At 39.2% G+C, this 20,692-nt stretch overlaps 1 protein-coding gene across 4 annotated transcripts; it reads right to left on the bottom strand.

Moving 5' to 3' along the window:
* Nucleotides 1–502: 502 nt before the first annotated feature.
* SLC17A2 (solute carrier family 17 member 2) lies at nucleotides 503–19,778 on the bottom strand. Of its 4 annotated transcripts, none has more exons than XM_037730196.1 (12): nucleotides 19,231–19,778; nucleotides 14,383–14,493; nucleotides 12,379–12,590; nucleotides 9,620–9,853; nucleotides 9,447–9,534; nucleotides 6,967–7,053; nucleotides 5,140–5,258; nucleotides 4,856–5,017; nucleotides 4,224–4,356; nucleotides 3,987–4,134; nucleotides 3,101–3,191; nucleotides 503–2,010 (listed from the first exon to the last, which is right to left on the bottom strand). In XM_037730196.1, exons 2-12 carry the CDS (start codon nucleotides 14,408–14,410, stop codon nucleotides 1,852–1,854), a joined length of 1,461 nt encoding a protein of 486 aa, XP_037586124.1. In that variant the 5' UTR covers nucleotides 14,411–14,493; nucleotides 19,231–19,778; the 3' UTR covers nucleotides 503–1,851. The 4 variants fall into 4 exon arrangements, with proteins under 4 accessions (XP_037586124.1, XP_017360692.1, XP_037586125.1 ...); XM_017505203.2 differs by having other exon boundaries at nucleotides 19,494–19,778; XM_037730197.1 differs by lacking the exon at nucleotides 14,383–14,493 and having other exon boundaries at nucleotides 19,494–19,778.
* Between the last annotated feature and the right edge of the window lie 914 nt (nucleotides 19,779–20,692).

Below are 20,692 nucleotides of genomic sequence, written 5' to 3'. Positions count from 1 at the left end.
CTGTAATGACTAAAGAAGTTAACATCTTTTTATATGTTAAGGGGACACTTACATTTTCTCTTTTATGAAGTCCCTGTTCAAGTCATTGACCCATTTTTTAGTTGGGTTCTCTGCCCTCTACCCTTTTGTGGTCTTTTTTTCTCTTTTTTCTGTACATAATTTGACGACCTATTATACTATGTCTTTCTTTTTTTTTTTTTTTTTTTTTTTTTGAGACGGAGTTTCACTCATGTTACCCAGGCTGGAGTGCAATGGCGCGATCTCGGCTCACCGCAACCTCCGCCTCCTGGGTTCAGGCAATTCTCCTGCCTCAGCCTCCTGAGTAGCTGGGATTACAGGCACGCGCCACCATGCCCAGCTAATTTTTTGTATTTTTAGTAGAGACGGGGTTTCACCATGTTGACCAGGATGGTCTCAATCTCTTGACCTTGTGATCCACCCGCCTCGGCCTCCCAAAGTGCTGGGATTACAGGCTTGAGCCACCGCGCCCGGCCTCCTATGTCTTTCTTTATTGTTCTTCTACTTTTGGTTTTCTGCAAACCCACCTTCCTCTCTATGTTGTCAATACCATGAAGCCAAAATCAATGTGCTCATCTTAGTATCACTCTCAGGGCATGACACTCTGTTTTTCTGAAAACACCTACTCAAAAATACCTGTTGATTTGCATTAGAAGATTCTCTTCATCTGCTGAATTAGCCCAGGGTTTTTGTCCTAGAGGTTTTTAAATAGGATTTAAAATATGGTGGGAACTTCTTCTCTGGACATTTTGTGGCAAAACCAGAATCAGCTCTGTGTGTGTAGACAACCTAAAGTATATGTTTTAAGCGTTAGAAGCCAAATGAAAACCTGTTAGAGTTGATGTTGCCTCTCTGAGTATCTTGGGAAAGTAAGGAAAACATGAAGAAGTTCAAATGATCTTTTTCTTCCTTGAGAAGGAGCTTCTCTTGCATGTGATAGATTTCTATACCTTTTCTCATCTTTTTATATCTTCAGTATTTTTCTCCCCCATATAAGTTGTCATTTTACTTGAAAGTGCCTCTGTCATTTCCCTCCAATTTTCTTTATATGTTCTAAACTATACTGTTATCCTTTCTGGAAATGTCTACATTGCCTTCCTTCACGTTCATTCTTCTCACAATACAAGCTTTTCAATTCTGTTTTCTCTGTCTTTGATTTCTAAGTTAACCTCATTTATTTAACCTTTTCTTGGTCATTTTCTGGTCCTTTATTTTTTGCAATTGGTCTAGTATAAATATCTGTTTAACCTGATGGAAATAATTCTAATCTAAATAATTATAAAATTGTCTATTTTATTTTAGCATGTAAGTTTTCATAGAATTTAACCACATAAATAAATAATCCATGTTTTACAGTGTATAAAAAAATAATAAAAATGTTAATTCTGGGGATAATAGCTTTACAATTCCGATCGGTACTGAGATCTGCAACATGTGGCTACAATTCCCATCAGATTTCTCCGTATCCAATAACCACCTCCCCCCCACCATGAAGATATTTATCAGTGATCATTTTCACGCAAAGTTTTATTCATTTAGTACTTTCCAATGAGGAAAATCCAAAGGCCACATGAATTGACTTTTCAAGTTTGTCCAGCTATTGTCAATCCTGGGTGCATGTTAGAAACCTCTGAAGAGTGTCTAAAAATTAGTGGTATCTGGATTCTACCCCAGACCAATTCATTCAGAATCTCTAAAGTGGGTCCCAGGCATCAGAGTCTTATAAAGGCTCCCCAAGGAAGACTAACACACAGCCATAGTTGACAACTGCTGAGTCTGTGGTCAAGAATATGAAGATAAAAATATTTAAAAAGTTCATTCTCAATACTATATTTAAATTTGAAATAACTTTATGTCCTCAGAGGTGGGTGAGGTCCTCTCTTTGGCCCAGTCCTGAATTTCTGTTTGTCCCAACGTGAGATAAAAGACCAGGCCAAACATGTTGACTGCAGCAGACAGGAAAAAGACATTCCTCCAACCAGACTCAAAATCCTAGATGTAAAAAACACAGAATAATGATCAATCTCACAAGTTTCTTCTGCACTAGTTCTAGAAGTCCTCCAAGTTGTATATTGCAATGTTGATCACAAGAAATATAGAGAACAACGTGCAGTAGCTACTTAAGAAAGTTTATGAAACTATGGGAAACAAAATGACCAAAAGGCACGTTGGGCTCTGAGTTGGAATGGTTATTTCGTTAAACTAAAATAAGCTATACTAACATTTTTCTGAAAATTTAGATTTCAACATATAATACTACTCATTTAAAATTATGCCTAAAATGGCATCATGTTTGTGTCTTCTCTGTTTTGTCTGAGTTTTGGCTGTTGATATCTGTCACTACAACCCATCTCAATTCAACATGAGTTCTATTTGGTCCCTGTGTGACCCTCCTCAGAAAGCCCTAGTGAGTCATTTCCAACATCATAGTCACAGTGGATTCCTAGCAGTTTAGTCAAATATTAACCTGGCAACTTGATCACATAGAAATGTATTAAAAACCAAGCTTCTCTCTGTAAGTTGGTTCTTGTCAGCCCTTCCATCCCCACCTGTGTCTGTCTTTTCATCTTCCTCACGAGCCTGCATTTCCAAACACTGAGCAAGCCTCCTTGCAATCTCTCCCAGCCAATCTCTTTTCAGCCATTTAACTTATTTTTAAACTGGTCTCAGAATACTTTATGTTTTCCTTTTGTGATTTTTTAAAAATTGGAATTAGTCTGAACATTTTCTTCATGATCTTCGTCTTCTGCCCCTCTGTCTTCATCTCTTGCTATTCCTTGACATGCATCATTCATTCTGGTCATAACTAAGAACAGCTTCATGCTCATGTACCTCTACGAAGTCATACATGCTGTCTTCTACACTGGAACAGCTCATTTTAATCAATCTAACATCTATTCATTTTGAGAAAATTAGCTTATACTTTTCTTCCCCTGGGAAATATGACCTACCAATGTCCAATTTAGAGGCTCATGTAAATGGAATAATTGTGTTGCCATCCAGACCTTGAGAGCACAGTGCGTATCTCCAATACCTAGAACAATACATGCCACTTGAAGATGCTCAATAAACTGGTCCAAACCTGACTGATGAGGAATCCAGTGGCAGTGGAAGAGACAATTCCTGCAATGAGCCCAAATCCCCTTGAGATTCCCATGAGGAAACTTGCATATCTGTGGGAAGATGATTTTTATAAATGATTTTATATAGAAAGCCACCTACAGCTTCTGCAGCAACTCAACTTTAACGCAGTTCAGCTCTAATGGCAAAGCCATTTTGCTTAATGCAGTTTATCATTCACCTAAAGACATTCAGGGCAATATCTGTTTGCCAACCCTGAAATGATCAATCTGGAGTCAATAATTAGGGAGCAATGCAGTCTCTGGGAACCAAATTTCTTCACCCTGGCTGCTCAGTGTAGAAGGCAGTTTGTGCAATGGACAGGACACAGACTCCAAAGCCAAACACCCTGGGTCCAAACCCTGGCTCTGCCTTTATATAACCATAACCATCATCACACCTCCCTGTGCCTCAACCTTCTCCCTTATAAAATGGGAATAATAATAGGATCTATGTAATGTAACTGTGAGGATTAGATGTGTTGTTATATGGCAAGTCTTTGGCACAGGAGCTGATTTATGGTGACTGTATATATATGTGGTAGCTAAGATGATTAACACCATGGAAACTTTTCCAAATCACATGTGTGTGGGCCTTTTCCCAGCATACACAGTTCAATCTCTGTTAGGGAAGCTTTTTACAGAAATGATTACTGGGCAAGATTGGAAATTGTTGTCCTAAAAATGCCACATTTGTTGTTCTAAAAATGGCCACAGACAGACTTTTGTAGTTATTTGTCATTCTGCCATTAGTGCATGTCAGTAATATCAAAGAGTTTCATGGTGACAACTGAGGTCTAATACCTCTGGAGGGGTCTGAAGGAGGGGAAAAACAGGTAGAGCTCTTACCTTGGAGCGATATCTAAGGTGTTGATGATAAACCCTGAGTCGCATAGGTTACTGGTCCCAGGAATAAGTATCAGCAAAATAATGGTTATCACATAACTGGAGGCCACAAAGGGCAGGGCCACAGCACAAACTGATGGAAGGAGGAGCCCTGGGCAATGAGGATATGTTGTTAGGGAAACCTCTGAGACCATGTGCCAAAAAAGGATTGGTTAAATGAGCCCACACGCCTATCCTTACCTAGAGATGAAAAGAGCTTTCGCACGGTGATCAACCTGAGAAGATTCCTGGACAAAAGGAAATCTGCCAACTGACCTCCTAGAATTGTACAGCTTGCAGCAGCAATAAAAGGCAGGGAGGACAGAACTCCACTCTGAAGAAAGGAAAGTTATACAGGGTAGTTATGGAGACGTTAGCACCAAAATTTATTGGTCATACAGACCAGCCATTAACCTACCCCCATGGTATTCTGGGTTGTTTGGGGAGAAACTGGCATCCTTTTTCACACTATAAGGACACTGTTTCAGATAAGAGGGCCAGCAGCTGCATCACTCTGGGCTCCGGAGAAAAGCAATATTAATTTCTAAAAGAAGCTTTGGAATCAGCTGGTGTGGCAGTACAGCATAGTGGTTAAGAATACAGATGCTGCAGCAGCTCTACCCCATAGTATTGTCAACCCTGGGCAAGTTTTCTCACCTCAAAATGTGCCGTTTCCACATCTGTGAAAAGGGAATCATAACAATGCCTCTCTCAAGGTCATTGTGAAGGTTAAATTAACGGTTATATGTAAAACCGGAATGTAATAGGTAACACAGAACTGTTTCTCCTTATTACCATTATCATTTTCATAGAAGTATAGGAAGTAAACTCACATCTCTGATGTTAACGTGGAGCAGAGTACTGATGTACGTTGGTAGGTATGTTAGGATGATGGTGCATAACCAGAAATGGCTGAAAAAACCCATGAAAATGGCCCAAAGTGGTAGGCATGTGACCATTGCCTTTATGGGGACAGCTCGTCTAGGAGAACTGGGCTGAAAAGAAATATCTAATCAACATGAATATTAGAACAGCCTAGAGGGTGTCTCTCGGAGGAGATCCACATTCTGCCCTAGAGATCTCTGCATGGGCCACAGGTTCAAGGCATGCACTGTACCTGCTGAGGCAGTGAGGACATGATGTGCTCCTTTTCCCTAACACTTATGCACGGGTGCTGCATGGGGTCATCATAAATCACTGTGAACCATAGGAGACAGCATATACAGCCAGTGCTACCTGGGAAGAAGGGATAAAATTAGTTTTTAGGTAGATTTGTTTACTGGGGGAAGAGAGTGGCATGCCTCTCCCTTCTACACACTAATCAATTAATGCTTATTCTACCATAGGAGCTGAATGTTCCCATTCTTTCTTTCAATCCTGCAAACCTGTTAAAGCTTTTTAGATACTACCTCTCAAAGACAAAGTCACCATTTGTCAATGTCAGAGCTTTTTGGAGATAACATGAATATGGCATTGCATAGCTGCTTAATCACTTTAAAGCCTCCAATGATTATAATGTTATGTATTTTAAGCAGCAACTTTTTTTTTTTTTCCCGAAATGGAGTTTCACACTTATTGCCCAGGCTGGAGTGCAATGGCACCATCTCAGCTCACTGCAACCTCCGCCTCCCGGGTTCAAGCAATTCTCCTGCCTCAGCCTCCCGGGTAACCGAGATTACAGGCATGTGCCAGCATGCCCGGCTAATTTTATATTTTTAGTAGAGACAGGGTTTCTCCATGTTTGTCAGGCTGGTCTCGAACTCCTGACCTCAGGTGATCTGCCCGCCTCAACCTCCCAAAATCCCATGGCTGGGATTATAGGTATGAGGCACTGCGCCTGGCCAAAGCAGCAACTTCTTAATGCACACATAGTTGTCTTGTTTTAGAAGACCTGAATAGTCAGGACTGCAGTCATACATACATGAAACAACCTTCCATATAATCATGTGACAGGGAAAAGTGTCCAATGCACTTACAGAGACAGTGTTATTTGTATTCAAGCCATACATCCATTATGGATTCCCAAAACAAATATTTCTATAAAATACCTGGTTAACATGTATAAACCAAAATAATTAGCATCATTAAAGAGAAAGCCATTCCAGCCAGGACTATATTTAATGACACCATTTGGCTCTAACAACGAAGTCAACTATAGAATATTGTCTCATTGCTGGAATTTGTTATTTAAAGAATATTCTATGTTAAAAGGTTCTGAGGACTAATTTTCTTTAAATTCCCCTAATTAGTAGATTCATTGATTCTTTTACTTTAAAGCTAAAAATCAGGCATTGTGATGACACCCAAGTGATGAAAACATTATAGAATGGATTTCTTGCATCAAGCATTTCACAGTCCAGTAGAAAGAAAAGGAGAAATAAATAATTTCACACCAACATAACCTAGAGAGGAAATACCAGTAAAGATTATACAGGAGAGAATGCCTGAATCCAATAGAGTAAGCCCTGGAAGGGCCCATGGGGACATTTAAATTGAGCTTTGCAAGATTCACTTGGTAAAGAACAGGTTAAAGGCATCTTGGGCAGAAATAATAACTATAATGAAATATGAAGACACACTGAAGAGGTACTTCACTATCTTTGGCATTTTAACTGCATATAGTGACTAGACCAGGCACTGCAGATGTAGTGGTAGAGATTCTGCAGAAGATGCTCGATATGGAAGGACAAGACTGCATCACAAGTCAGTGCCATGTGAATAGTCAACTCCTCCACCCTGTGCATGTGGCTTTCCAGAACTACCAGAAAGGTGTTAACCAAGTTGTGTGATTACATTAAAAATGATAGCAACTGTTGACATTTTTTTATCATCTTCCATTTGATAAAGGACATTTTCTTTCCTATAGGAAGAATGTGGGTGATGTAGGTGCCAAAATGGATGCTCAGGAAACGGACGTGTTAGGATTTAAGAGACAGTGACTCACCAAAGATGTAGAAGATAAAAGGCCAGCCCAAGACCTGTGAGATTAGTCCCCCCACACAGAGGATGATGAAGGATCCAAATGCTGACCCTAAAGGGAAGACAGAGAAAAATACTTATAAAAATAGCAAAGGCTGAGACTTCATGGCCTCCCTAAACATTGTCCCAACAGTGAGGTGGCAGACTTAGAATTATTGGGCAATGAGAATATTTATTTTTCTTCCCACAGATTTTCCCCAATAAAGTAATATTATATAATTACAATTAATTAATAGTAACATGCCCCCTGATTCTTCAATGGCTCCTCAACACCAATGTGACCAAATCTAAATCCCTCAGTTTGACACAGCAACTCTCTGCTATCAGAGCCCATTAATACTTTTTTGTGATTATAGTTGCATTCTTGCATGATCTAATATGAGGCTGGGGCAGGAAATTAAAGACTTATAAAAATCCATAAGATATATTCCCTGCCCTCAAGGAGCTTCTGGTCCAATTGGAGAGAAAAATGTTAATAAAATTGATTGCCACTAGTGAAATGCCATTTAGGCTTTGGAGTCTACATTAAAACACAAGAAATGTAATTGACAGAGACCCATAGTAAGAAATGCATTTTACAGAGTAAAATAACACACACACCAATATACATAAACACTTGTACATACAACCACATGCATATGCCTTAAACAATGGTTTCATGAATCAATATTTAACTTTACCATGTGCAATGCACTCCAACAATTTCTATACTATTCTATTCATTTTTTAAATTAATGATTTTAACCTGCTCAGTGGGTTTCATGACTCACTAATGGGTCCCAACCTGCAGTTTGAAAAAAAATACGTAAAATATAAATGTGATAATAAAACTACAATATGCGTGGAAGCATATCTGAGGATAAATTGATAATAATTATAAGATTTAGGAAGTTTTTACATGATCAAAGCAATAGGATAAGTGGAATTTTGGCACAAGGAACAGGGTCAAAGAATTTTCCAGGCATATCAACCAATGGGAGCAGAGCCAGAGGGAAGTGCAGTGCAGATCTATGTGGGGAGCCGCCAGTGTCTGGGGCCACTAGGGCCATGGTTGCACAGGGGAGTCGAGTGGATCAATGTTGAGGCCAGATGGCTGAGCACTTTTGTGCCCATTCACTAAAGAGTGGGTCTTTACTCTGTAAACATGAAGGAACACATGGAAGATTCTCAAGCAGGTGAGTAAAAATGCCCCATCTTTATTTTAGAAAGATAACTTGGTTTTGGTGAGAAGAAGTTTGAAAGAAACCAAGCTGGAAGAGAGAGATCAGCAGATAGTATTTGCAAATAGAGGAGGTGGTGACAACTATGATGGAAGGAGGCAAGTAAGTAGAAGGGTTGTTTAAGGTAAAAGTCTGCAGGATGCCACTGTGTAGTCGACCTAGGAACGAGAAGCTAGATGGAATCTTAGTTCTGCTCTTCTGAGTATATGCTCGCAGCACTACAGGCTGAGGAGAACAGCAATGATAAAGCTGTAGAGGCCTTAGGAGGATCACGTACCGTCGAGAGGCAGTCTAGCATAGTGATTGAGAGTGTCTGCTCTGGGGCTAAAATCTGCATGGGCTTAAATCTCAGACCTACCACCTGCTGGCGATTTGTATTTGGACAATTTACTTAATCTCTGCCTTCCTTAACTCCCCTTTCTGTAAAATAAGAGTTTAAAATGATACGCTGGGCATGGTGGCTCACGTCGGTAATCCCAGAACTTTGGCAGGCTGAAACGGGTGGATCACCAGAGGTCAGGAGTTCAAGACCAGCCTGGCCAACATGGTGAAACCTCGTCTCTACTACAAGTTCAAAAATTAGCTGGGTGTGATGGCGGGTGCCTGTAATCCCAGCTACTCAGGAGGATGAGGTAGGAGAATAGCTCGAATCTGGGAAGCGAAAGTTGCAGTGAGCTGAGATGGTGCCACTGCACTCCAGCCTGGGCTACAACAGCAAGACTCCGTCTCAAAGAAAAAAAAAAAATTCTACTTACATGAGAGTGTTATTGGGAGAATTAGCTCCCAATAGAATAGTAAAGAGGTTAGAATAATGCAGACACTTCAAACTATTCCAGCCTGATTTCTCTCCTTACCACTTTGAGCTGTGGTAGCCTTAATACTCACTTCAACATTGTTGCTAAGATGGTGTATGTATCGTTTACTTGATCTTTTTCCATTTATGTAATTCTGAATGGTTTAAACTTTCTCCTACAAGGCTTTTCTGACTACTAAGGCTTTTCTGAGCTGAAACCTAGCTCACAATGGTTTTTTCTACTTCTAAGCCTCAATGTCTTTACTGTACAGATGCACCTTTCATATTTGTTATGCAACTGTCTCCTATTGTTGAATTTTTCAGTACTGTAGTGCTTTTTCTCCCTCTCCCCCAAACCATTTGGTTCATAGAAGATAAGACACAGTAGGATGGAACAGATTACAAAGCTGTGACCCACATGTGCACACTTACCTGATCCCGCAATGGTAGTGAGTTTGCTTCGTTCAAGTGGAGGAGCCCACTTTGCCCAAATTGTAAACTGACCTGTCCATGCCATTCCCTGAAATGAAAATCATTAAGACCTCTGATATTTTGTAGAATTCAGGAATCTGGATCCCACCCAGAAGGAGAAAGTATCTGGATACCTGGGCCATGCCCTGGACTGTCCGAACCACAATGACCAAAATCACTCCAAAGTCAGCAGCCAATGGTGTGAAGAGGGTGAGAAGGGAAGAGATCAGCAAACCAGCACCAAGCATTTGTTTTGCTCCAAATATCCCTGCTAAATATCCACTTGGGATCAGAGTCAGTATTATCCCATAGTTGATGGAGCTAAAGATGATACCCTGAGTTTCTGGGCTCCATTGATACACAGTGGCCTGGGGATAAAAATAGGAAAACTTTTTGTCAAGAAGTCCTATTATGAAAATCCGCTTAACAGTCAGAGTAGCTTGAGGTTGGTGAGACCCTGCTATAAAATATCGATTTTAGTTTTTCTCTATATTCTACCTACCTTTCCAAACAATTGTAGCAATTATACCCCTAATTTGTCTTAGAAAAACAGAACAAATGAAGAAAAGAGGTAAAGAAAATGATCATATAGATGATTAATAGAAGTAAATGGAAGAAAACATTGAGAGATATTTCATCTGTGAGAGTGCTTCCTCCAACTGTTTTGCTTGTAGTAAACGTTGGGTAACAAGTTGACTCTCATATCAAAGAATTTTAAAAACACACACAAAACTTTACTGAACTCTTACCAAAATTAGTCCCTAATTAAAAATAAAAATCAAGTTTGGGAATTATGGTCTCCCTTGGCTGAACTGACTTCCTGAAACACATAAGTGAATAAGATCACATTCTTCTGATATAACTGAATAAATAATTGAATTATTTAAAAATAACTACCTTAAATGCCTAAATGATTATATAAATTATACCTAAATATTTACCTAAAAATAAATACATTTTAGGCATCATGCAATAACCCACCTAATTATCTGGCATCATGCTCTAGAGAGCCAAAGAATATAAAATATGAAATATTTTACCCACTTAAACAAACTATAAATAATACAAGGTATGTGATTCATCTGAGAATTAAGATTTCTAGGATTTGAGGGTAAATATAAATAAAACAGGAACTTTGAGAGGAGAAAACAATAATTTGGGAAGGTCCCACAAAGGAAGCAATACTTCAGCTATCCCTTGAAAAATGACTATGATTTGCAGAAAGGCAAAAAGGAAAATTTTATCTCATCGGAATAAATAGCAAAAGTGAACTTGAAACATTTGGGAGAAACTAACAGGGTCTCTGGCTTGCTCAGAGCAAAACTTCCCCTGAGTCATTGATAGCAGGTGTGAGTGTGCTGAGAAATAGGACCAAGTTCTGGAGGAACACAGCAAGTTCAGCGAACACTGCATGTTTGGCAACTTGAAGGTGTGTCCCGAGTAGTGAATCTGCTCAGTGTGAATGTGTAGATGGGACAATGGAGGAAAGACTGAAGGCAATACATTTATGTACTCATGGTAAATAAGCTGGGTCCAATGTAATAAAATCATTAATCATGAATTATAGGGATGACATTGGAAATGTACAGTAAAAGATAATTTAAAGGATAATTTTTTTTTTTTTTTTTTTTTTTTTTGAGATGGAGTTTCGCTCTTGTTACCCAGGCTGGAGTGCAATGGCGCAATCTCGGCTCACCGCAACCTCCGCCTCCTGGGTTCAGGCAATTCTCCTGCCTCAGCCTCCTGAGTAGCTGGGATTACAGGCACGCGCCACCATGCCCAGCTAATTTTTTGTAGTTTTTAGTAGAGACGGGGTTTCACCATGTTGACCAGGATGGTCTCGATCTCTTGACCTCGTGATCCACCCGCCTCGGCCTCCCAAAGTGCTGGGATTACAGGCGTGAGCCACCGCGCCCGGCCTTAAAGGATAATTTTTTAAATTGGGTATAATCATGGTTCTCATATAAATGTAAAATAAGCATATGACAAAGATTTTATTTAACTCATTGACTAATGGAAGGATTAAGTAAGATGTTATAACTGGTTCAAAGGAAAATTCAAAGAATCGCACATAACACAAGCAGGTAGCAATGCTGAAATAGATTTTAAATATACAGCAGGACCTGGCATGGTGGCTCATGCCTGTTATCCCAATACTTTGAGAGGCTGAGGTGGGCAGATCACCTGAGGTCAGGAGTTCGAGACCAGCCTGGTGAAACCCTGTCTCTACTAAAAGTACAAAAATTAGCCAGCTGTGGTGGCCTGCACCTGTAGTCCCAGCTACTCCAGAGGCTGAGATAGGAAAATTGCTTGAACCCAGGAGGCAGAGGCTGCAATGAGCCAAGATCACGCCAGTGTACTCTTGCCTGAATGACAAAGCAAGACCGTCTCAAAAAATAAATAAACAAACAGCAAAGTTGGCTGATTCAGCTGGACAGTGAGTAGCAAAAAGTCTTAACTGATTTTTCTCTTGGCAAAATTTATTAGCAAAGCTATGGACAAGAATCATTTGCATTTCTGTTTGTTATATAGAATTTACAGGGCTATAAAATTGCCCAAAAACAATAAAACAGGCAGAGACCTGAATAGAATTGAGTAACCTATAAGAATGTGCCTAGGTAATACCTAGCTTTTCATCGAAGATATCACATAATCTATTCCATTTTCAAATTTTTCACATTTTTCCCCTACAGGTCCCCCATCTTATAATACTCTCAATGAAATCTTATTTTTATTATAGAGGTAGCAATGTCTCAGAGAAAAATAATTCCAGTCAGTTTTAGTTTGTCATTGGAAATTTATACTTTTATACATCACAGAATCAAGATCTATGCCTTCCTTTCAAACTGAGTTTTTCCTCTTAACAAAGAGCCCTGTTCTCCAACACGCTTACCTTTGTATCAAATTCCTTGATGGATATGCTGGAGTTATTGAAGGCGTCTGCAAAAGGCCCCTCAGTGGAGGCATTAGATAGACTATGCTGCTGAGTGGAGTTCACCATGGCAATGATTGCAATGCTCAGACTCACACGCTGGGTTATCATGGTGAAGTTTGAGAAGTGCATGATAAGAGCCAGCCCATAGCGTAATGAACAGAAATCTGGACCTAGAGAACAACACAGAAGTATGCTATGAGCATCCTGACTGAAGCCCCTTCTTTTCATTTCTCCCACAGCTAGATCTGATAGAATTTTGGATGACATCATGAAGTCTCATTGTCTTATTTCACCAAAATAGCCAGTGCTGCAAACCCACTGTCAAATTATTTGGTTGGCTTCAAGACAGTGAATATGGGACATTATAATCAAGTAAAGCAAATACGGTCATCTTTCAGGTGGGTAGGAAGCAGGTGATGAGAACACCTAAATGTAACGCATTTATGTCATATTGCTCCAAAATGAAGTGAATGGGGATGACAGTGGCAGAGCCAATCACAAAACCCTCTTAGCATCAGTAAAATTATCTGGGCTGTAGGTCAGTAGTCCCATCTGTTATGCACATTTGTTTATCACAAAGCTTGAGAGTTTATACACAACGAGCTGCCTTTGAATTAAAATATTGCACATACAGGGATTATTTTTTAATATATATGAGAGATAGTACTGTAAGTGAGCACTTCCATTAATTCCTTAGTGTAATGTCCGCTTGGAAATGTTTTTGCTATGTGTCACTAAGCCCTGCCTTCACATATATTCAATTAAAAAAAAAATTAGGTAGGGTGCAGTGGCTCACGCCTGTAGTCCCAGCACTTTGGGAGGCTAAGGCCGGTGGATCACTTGAGGTCAGGGGTTCGAGGCTGGCCTGGCCAAAGTGGTGAAACCCCTTCTCTACTAAAAGTACACAAATTAGCCAGGAATGGTGGTATACACCTGTAATCCTAGCTACTAGGGAGGCTAAGGCAGGAGAATCACTTCAACCTGGGAGGCAGAGGTTGCAGCGAGCCAAGATCATGTCACTGCACTCCAGCCTGGGTGACAGAACAAGACTGTCTCAATAATAATAATAATAATAATAATATGTAAAACTATTTTTACAAAACTTGTAGGTGATGTGGTACTGGAAGATATTCAACATATTGCAAGGACAAAATTTTTCTTTAAAAGCATCTCCACAAAGTAGAACAACAATAGACAAATATTGAAAGGGTTTTCATGTGCATAATAGTTTGGATTTTTTCTGCTTATTTAAAGAATGAACACTAAAGGGAAGCAAAGAGAAAACCTGTGAAGACACAGATAAAATTATGCTGGAAGAAATAATTTGTAATGGGCAAGCAAGCTCACAGATAAGATTGGTAGTCTGTAAAATAATTATTTCCATATTACTGGAGGTTTCCAAGCTCAGGAGAAAGAGCCAGCCACTTGGCAAGAATATTATGGTAGGGATTCATACATAGGTTGGTTTAAAATGACTTTCCAGGTGGGGCATGGTGGCTGGTGCCTGTAATCCCAACACTTTGGGAGGCCAAAGTGAGTGGATCACAAGGTCAGGAGATGAGACCATCCTGGCTAACACAGTGAAACTCTGTCTCTACTAAAAACAAACAAAAAATTAGCCGGGTGTGGTGGCACGTGCCTGTAGTCTCAGCTACTAGAGAGGCTGAAGCAGGAGAATCGCTTGAACCCAGGAGGCAGAGGTTGCAGTGAGCTGAGACTTTCCCCAAACTTATTCCATTCCTTAGATCCCAGGATTTATTATTTGGCTTAATTTCTAATAGATGACTTCGTGGGGCTCTCTAAGGAAAAAGCAACAGGTAACAGGATCAGGGGCTGGAACTGGCTCTGATGTTATACTGGGAGTATCTCTACAAAGAGGCAGTGTGATGCAGAGGTGTGTAAATGTGTCGGAATAAGCTTTGGCTTATTAACATAGCCCGCAAACAAGAGCAGTGGCTTTACCTCTCCTGGTGGCAGGCTTCCCGTCCATTTAGCTTCTCTGGGAAATGGTACTACACTTTGTGGTGGAGTTTCCCTGTGCCCTGAATCTCTTTCACCACAACGGTCTTTTATCTATGGAAAGAGCATAATCCAAGACATGACACACAAATAATTCCCCCTTGTTAATGTTGCCTCCTTTTAGCATCAGTAAAAATTTTGACCCAATACAGCTCTGTAACTTACATTTTAGTACACTACTGCTATGCTTTTGGTTATAGGATTGTTAAAAGGAAATCTGGCTGTAAGTCCCAGCTGTGTGACTTAACAGCTATTCTAAATCCTCTAATCATTCATTTCCTCCTCTGTTCAATAAAGATAAGGCCCCTTCCTGAGTGGAGCTGGAAGAATTAAATAAAAAATTGCATGTACTTTATCAAACCACAGAGAAGCATGCAAAAGTGTGGAGCAGTGTTGCTTGTAGCAGATCATAACACAGGACAGTTAAACTAAGCTCAAGAGCTAAGGAGGAAGGTTCCAGAGCAGTCTTTCCTTTCATTCTGATGGTGATTCTCTCCCCTCTGTGCCACCAGAACAATGTTCCATGTGCCTTTGAACATGAAAGATGACATTGCATAATACTAATATGTATTACATTTAAAGGTTTAAAATGTTTTTTATCATGTTTGCTACACACAATGTGGACACTTGATTGGACTGACAAAGTCTTTATGTCACATAGAAAATGACAATGGACAAGGACTTCTTACAATTGTGAGTATATGCAGCTATTGTGACAGGCAAAGAGAATTCATAGCTCTAAATATTGACATGGTTAATTTAATATATGTACCCTAATCAAACTGTCTTTGGAGATACATACATTTGTTTCTTGTAGGAACAATCCATATCCTAGGAATATAATCAGTTTTGCATTCATGCCTAAATTGAAGCTTCTATGACTTTCTCTTTTTTAATTTTTAAAAAATCCTTCAAGACTTCCAAAGCATCTATGACTTTACAAACACATGTATTGGCCGGGTGCAGCGGCTCACACCTGTAATCCCAAAACTTTAGGAAACTGAGGCAGGTGGATCACTTGAGGTCAGGTGTTCAAGGCCAGCCTGGTCAACATGGTGAAATCCTGTCTCTACTAAAAATACAAAAATTATCCAGGCATGGTGGCACGTGCCTGTAGTCCCAGCTACTCGGGAAGCTGAGGCAGGAGAGCTGCTTGAACCCAAGAGTCGGAGGTTGCAATGAGCCAAGATCATGCCACTGTACTCCAGCCTGGGTGACAGAGCAGGACTCTGTCTCAATAAACAAAGAAACAAAAAAACACATGTATCAAACCTGTATTTCATCTTGAAGGCTTTGCACTTCTTTTGCACACAAAAGTTAAAAGACTTGTCCATACTTTTAAAGATATTCATAATCTGTGACCTTAGGATGAAGTGTTATAAGGAAAGATAGAGATGGAAAATTTTGTCCAAAAATATCCTTTGTAGTATTACTCATGACTGCATATTAGAGATAAATTAACCTAATATTGACAGTCTGGCAAGTCAATTTGATAGATTATTGCAATGGAAGCTACTTAAAAATATTCTCAACAATATTGAATTACATTAGAAAAATGCTAGTACTTTAGTGTACAAAGCAGGACTTGTTGTGCACATGCACGTAAAGGAATAGAAACAGGTTCCCACAAGTGACAGTGGTGACTATTTCTGGGTTACAAAACAGGAAGGTCACTTTATTCTTTGTGATTTTCTGTATTTATTTACCAAGTGATTTTAAAAACAATTAGTAGATACTCATTTTATCTTCAGAAGTAGCTAAATGTATTTAAAAGAACAATAATTGGGCTCCATCAGCATGGTAAGTATAGTTTTCTGCTTTCCAAATATCTCTATCTCTGAGAATAATGCCTCTCCGTCTAAAATTTTGAATTTTGGGTGTTTGAGTTTGTTTTTTGTTTTTGATTTTTTGTACAATGGATCCAAATGGGGGCCCAATTGCTAGTAAGATCAGGTCAGCACCAGGAAAGATACTAGTTGTTGCTCTGCCTTAGAAGGCCTCCGAGACTTGCTAACATCTGGATATCAGGAGTTCAGCTCACTGCTCTACACCCAGATCCTAGCTGGAGCCATCTGTGGCCAAACTCAGAGTTTGGACCATTTTCTATTTGGTTTCATTTGTTACGCAAGATCCCATTGGCTTGCCTGAAGGCAAATTCTTTAACTGTACCTGTAGCTGCAAGTACTCACACTCCACCTAAAGCTTTCCCACCAACTTCTCCAATCTTACAGACACTGAAAGCCGAAAAACACTCAGAGATCCTCTGGCCCAGCTGTTTATTTTTTTTAAAAGAAAGGGTGCAGAAAATTTGGAAAGTTGCCTGAAACCATATGATTCACAGAGCCCACACCAGGTCCTCTAATGCCCAGACTGCTCCTTTTTCTACCTATTAATACAGCTTCCCCTTTATTTTCATAATATTTAAGCACAAGCTTAAAACACAATAGGGTAGCTCCCTTTTGAGGCATTATAAAGGAGAGTTTGTACATTTTAAATAAGTTTTAATCATTTATTCCAGAAGGAAATTTGATGATGAAAAATACTTTTAAGTTGAGCTTTGAATATTAAACATACACACACAAAAACTACTTTTTCTTGCTCTTTGTATTAGTGGAATTGTATCACAAACCCATCACTCCAGTTTTCCTTCCCATTCTTTGTTGCTGCCTAATGGGAAATGATGAAAAGCCCTACTTGGCTTTTATGGTTTCAAATGCTATATGATTTTGTCTCAATAGCTAATTTCAGTTCTTAATTTCCTATTTTCTTTTGCATGAGACAAATGCAGAAATCAGGCTAATATACCAAACCATTCTAATCTGAGGTCTTTCCTAGTAATGAGAAATATTTTTCCAAAATAAGCACAGAAGCTAATAAAATTATGCAGCCTAAACATTGGCATGGTTGATACGTACTTAGAGACAGTGGAATATTTATTAGACTAATTGTGAATAATTGAGAACATGTAACAATGTCAGAGCCTTTCCCTTTAAAAAAGCTACAGCTCTAGATAAAAAAATTGTGAATTCTAGTGCCAAAGTTGTAAGTAGATGCAGAAAAATGAATTGAAATTAAGTTAAAGGAAAATGTTATCTTTTTAAAAAATTACTTGACACAATACAGGTTGAATTTGAGATAAAATCAATAATGTAAATATTATGGTATATGCATAAGCAAAAAAAATAGCTTTTTTCCTTTTTTTGAGTCTAGAATTCATGATTTTATTATAATGGTTCTTAGATTGCTCTTAGATTCCCTAATATCCAGCCTGACTTGCATCATCTCTGTTAGCCGAGAGTCCTTGTTTACTCAGAGTACATGTTACGCCTAGATCAAAGAGCATGAACCTGCAGTTGATAGGTTGTTCAAGGACTAAATTCTGCTCTGCCATTCCTAAATTGAGTAAGCCAGGTGAAGTTTCGTAAACTCTAAGGGTTTTCACTGTTTCATAGAAAGAACTGGGATAATGCTACTTCCCTGGGCTGTTTGGAGTGAAAACAAAGGTATAAGACATGCCTCATAAATCCCAAAGTATTATGTGTTGTATAATATTCTAGATACTAGCAACAGTAATAATAATAAACAGTCACAATACTGGCAGTCTGACCCTCTCAGATCCATTAGTACAGGCCTACAGCAAATGAAATATATTTCTATAAGAGTGCCTTCAATTGGTTGTTAAATTGGTTTTAAATGCTTCTTTTTAAAAGTGGATTCTTCTGGCCTGGAATCCACAAGATGAGCAGGGAGGGGTTCATCAGAAAACACAGGAAGAAGCAATACCTTCAGTATTAGACAAACGGAGGTGCTTCTCATCATCTGCCTACCTTTCTGAGAAATTAGTGGTTCTGAAATGAAATTGGTTGTTCCAGTGTAACATTTATGTCATGCTATTAATTAATTTATGAATTTAATCAGGAAAAAAGAAAAAGTGTACCAAGAACCAATGGTGGGCAATTCTAGAAGGCAGAGTTATGCCAAAACTAAGGTGCAGTTGAAGCCCTGCCTGTAAGGGGGGCTCCCGGCTCATCAGGAGATACACAAGAGTGCCTGCACCTTCCCTCCTGAGCTGTGTCTTCCAGGCCAAACTGAGTCTAACAGTGCTTTTAATCAGGTTTTTCTCTGGATAGGTTGAGAGATGGCACCATCACTTAGTCTTTTTCCCTCTGGCTTACCATCATAGCACAAACAGATGATGACCACAATGTCTCTGGGTACCTTTTCTTAGCTGTACAATGAGGGCAACAAGCTAGGCAACCTCTATAAGCATACAATTTTCTTGCCTTCAGCCTTATTCATAACTTTGGTCATGTTATCCTTTTCTTCTTCTTATTATTATTATTAATTTTTTTGAGACAGAGTCTTATTCTGTTTCCCAAGCTGGAGTGCAGTGGCACGATCTTGACTACTGCAATCTCTGCCTCCTGGGTTCAAATGATTCTTCTGCCTCAGCCTCCTGAGTAGCTGGGACTGCACACGTGTGCCACTATACCAAGCTAATTTTTGTAGTTTTAGTGGAGACAGGTCTCTCCATGTTGCCCAGGCTGGTCTCAAACTCCTGACCTCAAGTGATCTGCCTGCCTTAGCCTCCCAAAGTGCTGTGATTACAGGCATGAGCCACTGCACCCGGTCATATTTTCCTTTTCCTAAGAGACTATTTCAAATTAGTATAGAAGTCTGAAAAGACTCATTAGCCACAGCCCTGAACAGAAATCTTGTCAGTTCTGATCAGTATTTCATTCCACAGCCAAACCCAGTCCAACTAACCACAGCATTACAGTTAATACTCACAGAGTCCGTGAAGAAATGACCATTGTCCATGGCGTCCATTGGTACCAGTGTTTTCTCAAGCCTTGCCCTAGGGTCTTGATTGAATCAGTTATCTTTTTTAGAAAGTCTCTTCATTTTGGAATTAGGAAATATTACCAGATGGTGATCCTTACGTTGCTGTTAATGTTTTTTCTCTGACTTCTCCTAAAACTGTTCCCTTCCCTTAATGTACCTCTGATAAGTTAGTAATTATCCTCCTACCCAAAAAGAAGAAAAGCACTTACCTTCAGCATTAAACCAGTATTTTAAGCCCTAGACTATAAGGCTAACTTGAAAAAGGAGGGAGCTTTCTGTTCCTTCTTCCCTTTCAAATACTTTTGCAGAGTTTCACAGGGATAAATAATAAGCCACGTGGCAGTCAGACAGCACCAGCTATGCCCCCACTTTCTCAGAAAGCCTAGGTTTGGTTTTGCCGCTTAATTTTTAACTTCATTTTCAAGTTCTCACTGATAGAGTATCTCAAAAGATGTCATCGTGTATATCAGGGGAAGGCTTCCCGGGTAGAACAGGGCTGTGCCCAGTATTCATGTATGGCATGGATAAGTCAGTAATGTAGGAGAAGGACCTTCCAGGAAAAGCAAAACCATTGATGCTTGGTGTGAGGAATTAGAAGTGTTCAACATGACTGGGGACTAAAGTACAAAGGTATAAAGGAAATTTGGTGAACTGACTAAAAAGATAAATTTTTTAAATCAGTTTCTTTTCCCAGTAGAATTAACTAGCCAAGAATAGAAATAGAAGTTGTTTTTTTTTTTTTTATTTTTTTAAAAATAATAGAATTTTATTAAAGGGCATAAAACAAGATCTGACTAAATTGAACTAAGTACTCTACTTTTCTCTACCATACCACATACTGTATTCTTGAATGGGAGAAGTGATACCATAAAAATATTGATTCTTCCTAAATTAATAAACACACTAAGTGAAAATCCAAGTGGAAGAAGGAAAAATGGAAGACAAACGAAATAGCCTAAATTTTCATCAATGGAAGACTGGGTACATTGTGATACATACATAGTCACTGCAGAAAAATAACAAGTAGTTAAAAGGAACAAGTCACATCTATCACATTTGACTTGGATGCTTTTATATAATGTAATACATTTTTAAATGAGTAAGGCAGATAGAAAGTACATATAAAGGGACTCCATGTTTTTCTGAATGTTTATCAAGATAATTCTATATATTTGCATCTTCATTTATATAGAAGTATATGAGCCAGACTAGTTGTTGTCTTGGGTTATCAGGTTTGGGTAAACAGTTTGGTGGTAAAAAATGTATAAGACTTGGCCGGGCACAGTGGCTCAACACCTGTAATCCCAGCACTTTGGGAGTCTGAGACAGGCAGATCACCTGAGGTCAGGAGTTCGAGATCAGCCTGGCCAACATGGTGAAACCTCATTTCTATAAAAAGATACAAAAA

The sequence above is a fragment of the Cebus imitator genome, unplaced genomic scaffold, assembly GCF_001604975.1.
Source record: "Cebus imitator isolate Cc_AM_T3 unplaced genomic scaffold, Cebus_imitator-1.0 Scaffold335, whole genome shotgun sequence".
Taxonomy (NCBI): Eukaryota; Metazoa; Chordata; class Mammalia; order Primates; family Cebidae; genus Cebus; species Cebus imitator.
The sequence above is the reverse complement of the archived record's forward strand: the minus strand, read 5'-3'. Positions and strand labels throughout refer to the sequence as shown.

What these genes read in the sequence shown, in the direction of transcription:
- SLC17A2 (XM_037730196.1), bottom strand. Translation starts at nt 14,410, where the DNA reads ATGGACGGGAAGCCTGCCACCAGGAGAG. An exon ending in TCAAGGAATTTGATACAAAG is followed by an intron (nt 9,854 to 12,378) that starts GTAAGCGTGTTG and finishes TTTTATCCCCAG; the next exon opens with GCCACTGTGTATCAATGGAG. An exon ending in TTTTATCTTCTACATCTTTG is followed by an intron (nt 5,259 to 6,966) that starts GTGAGTCACTGT and finishes CCTTCTTCCCAG; the next exon opens with GTAGCACTGGCTGTATATGC.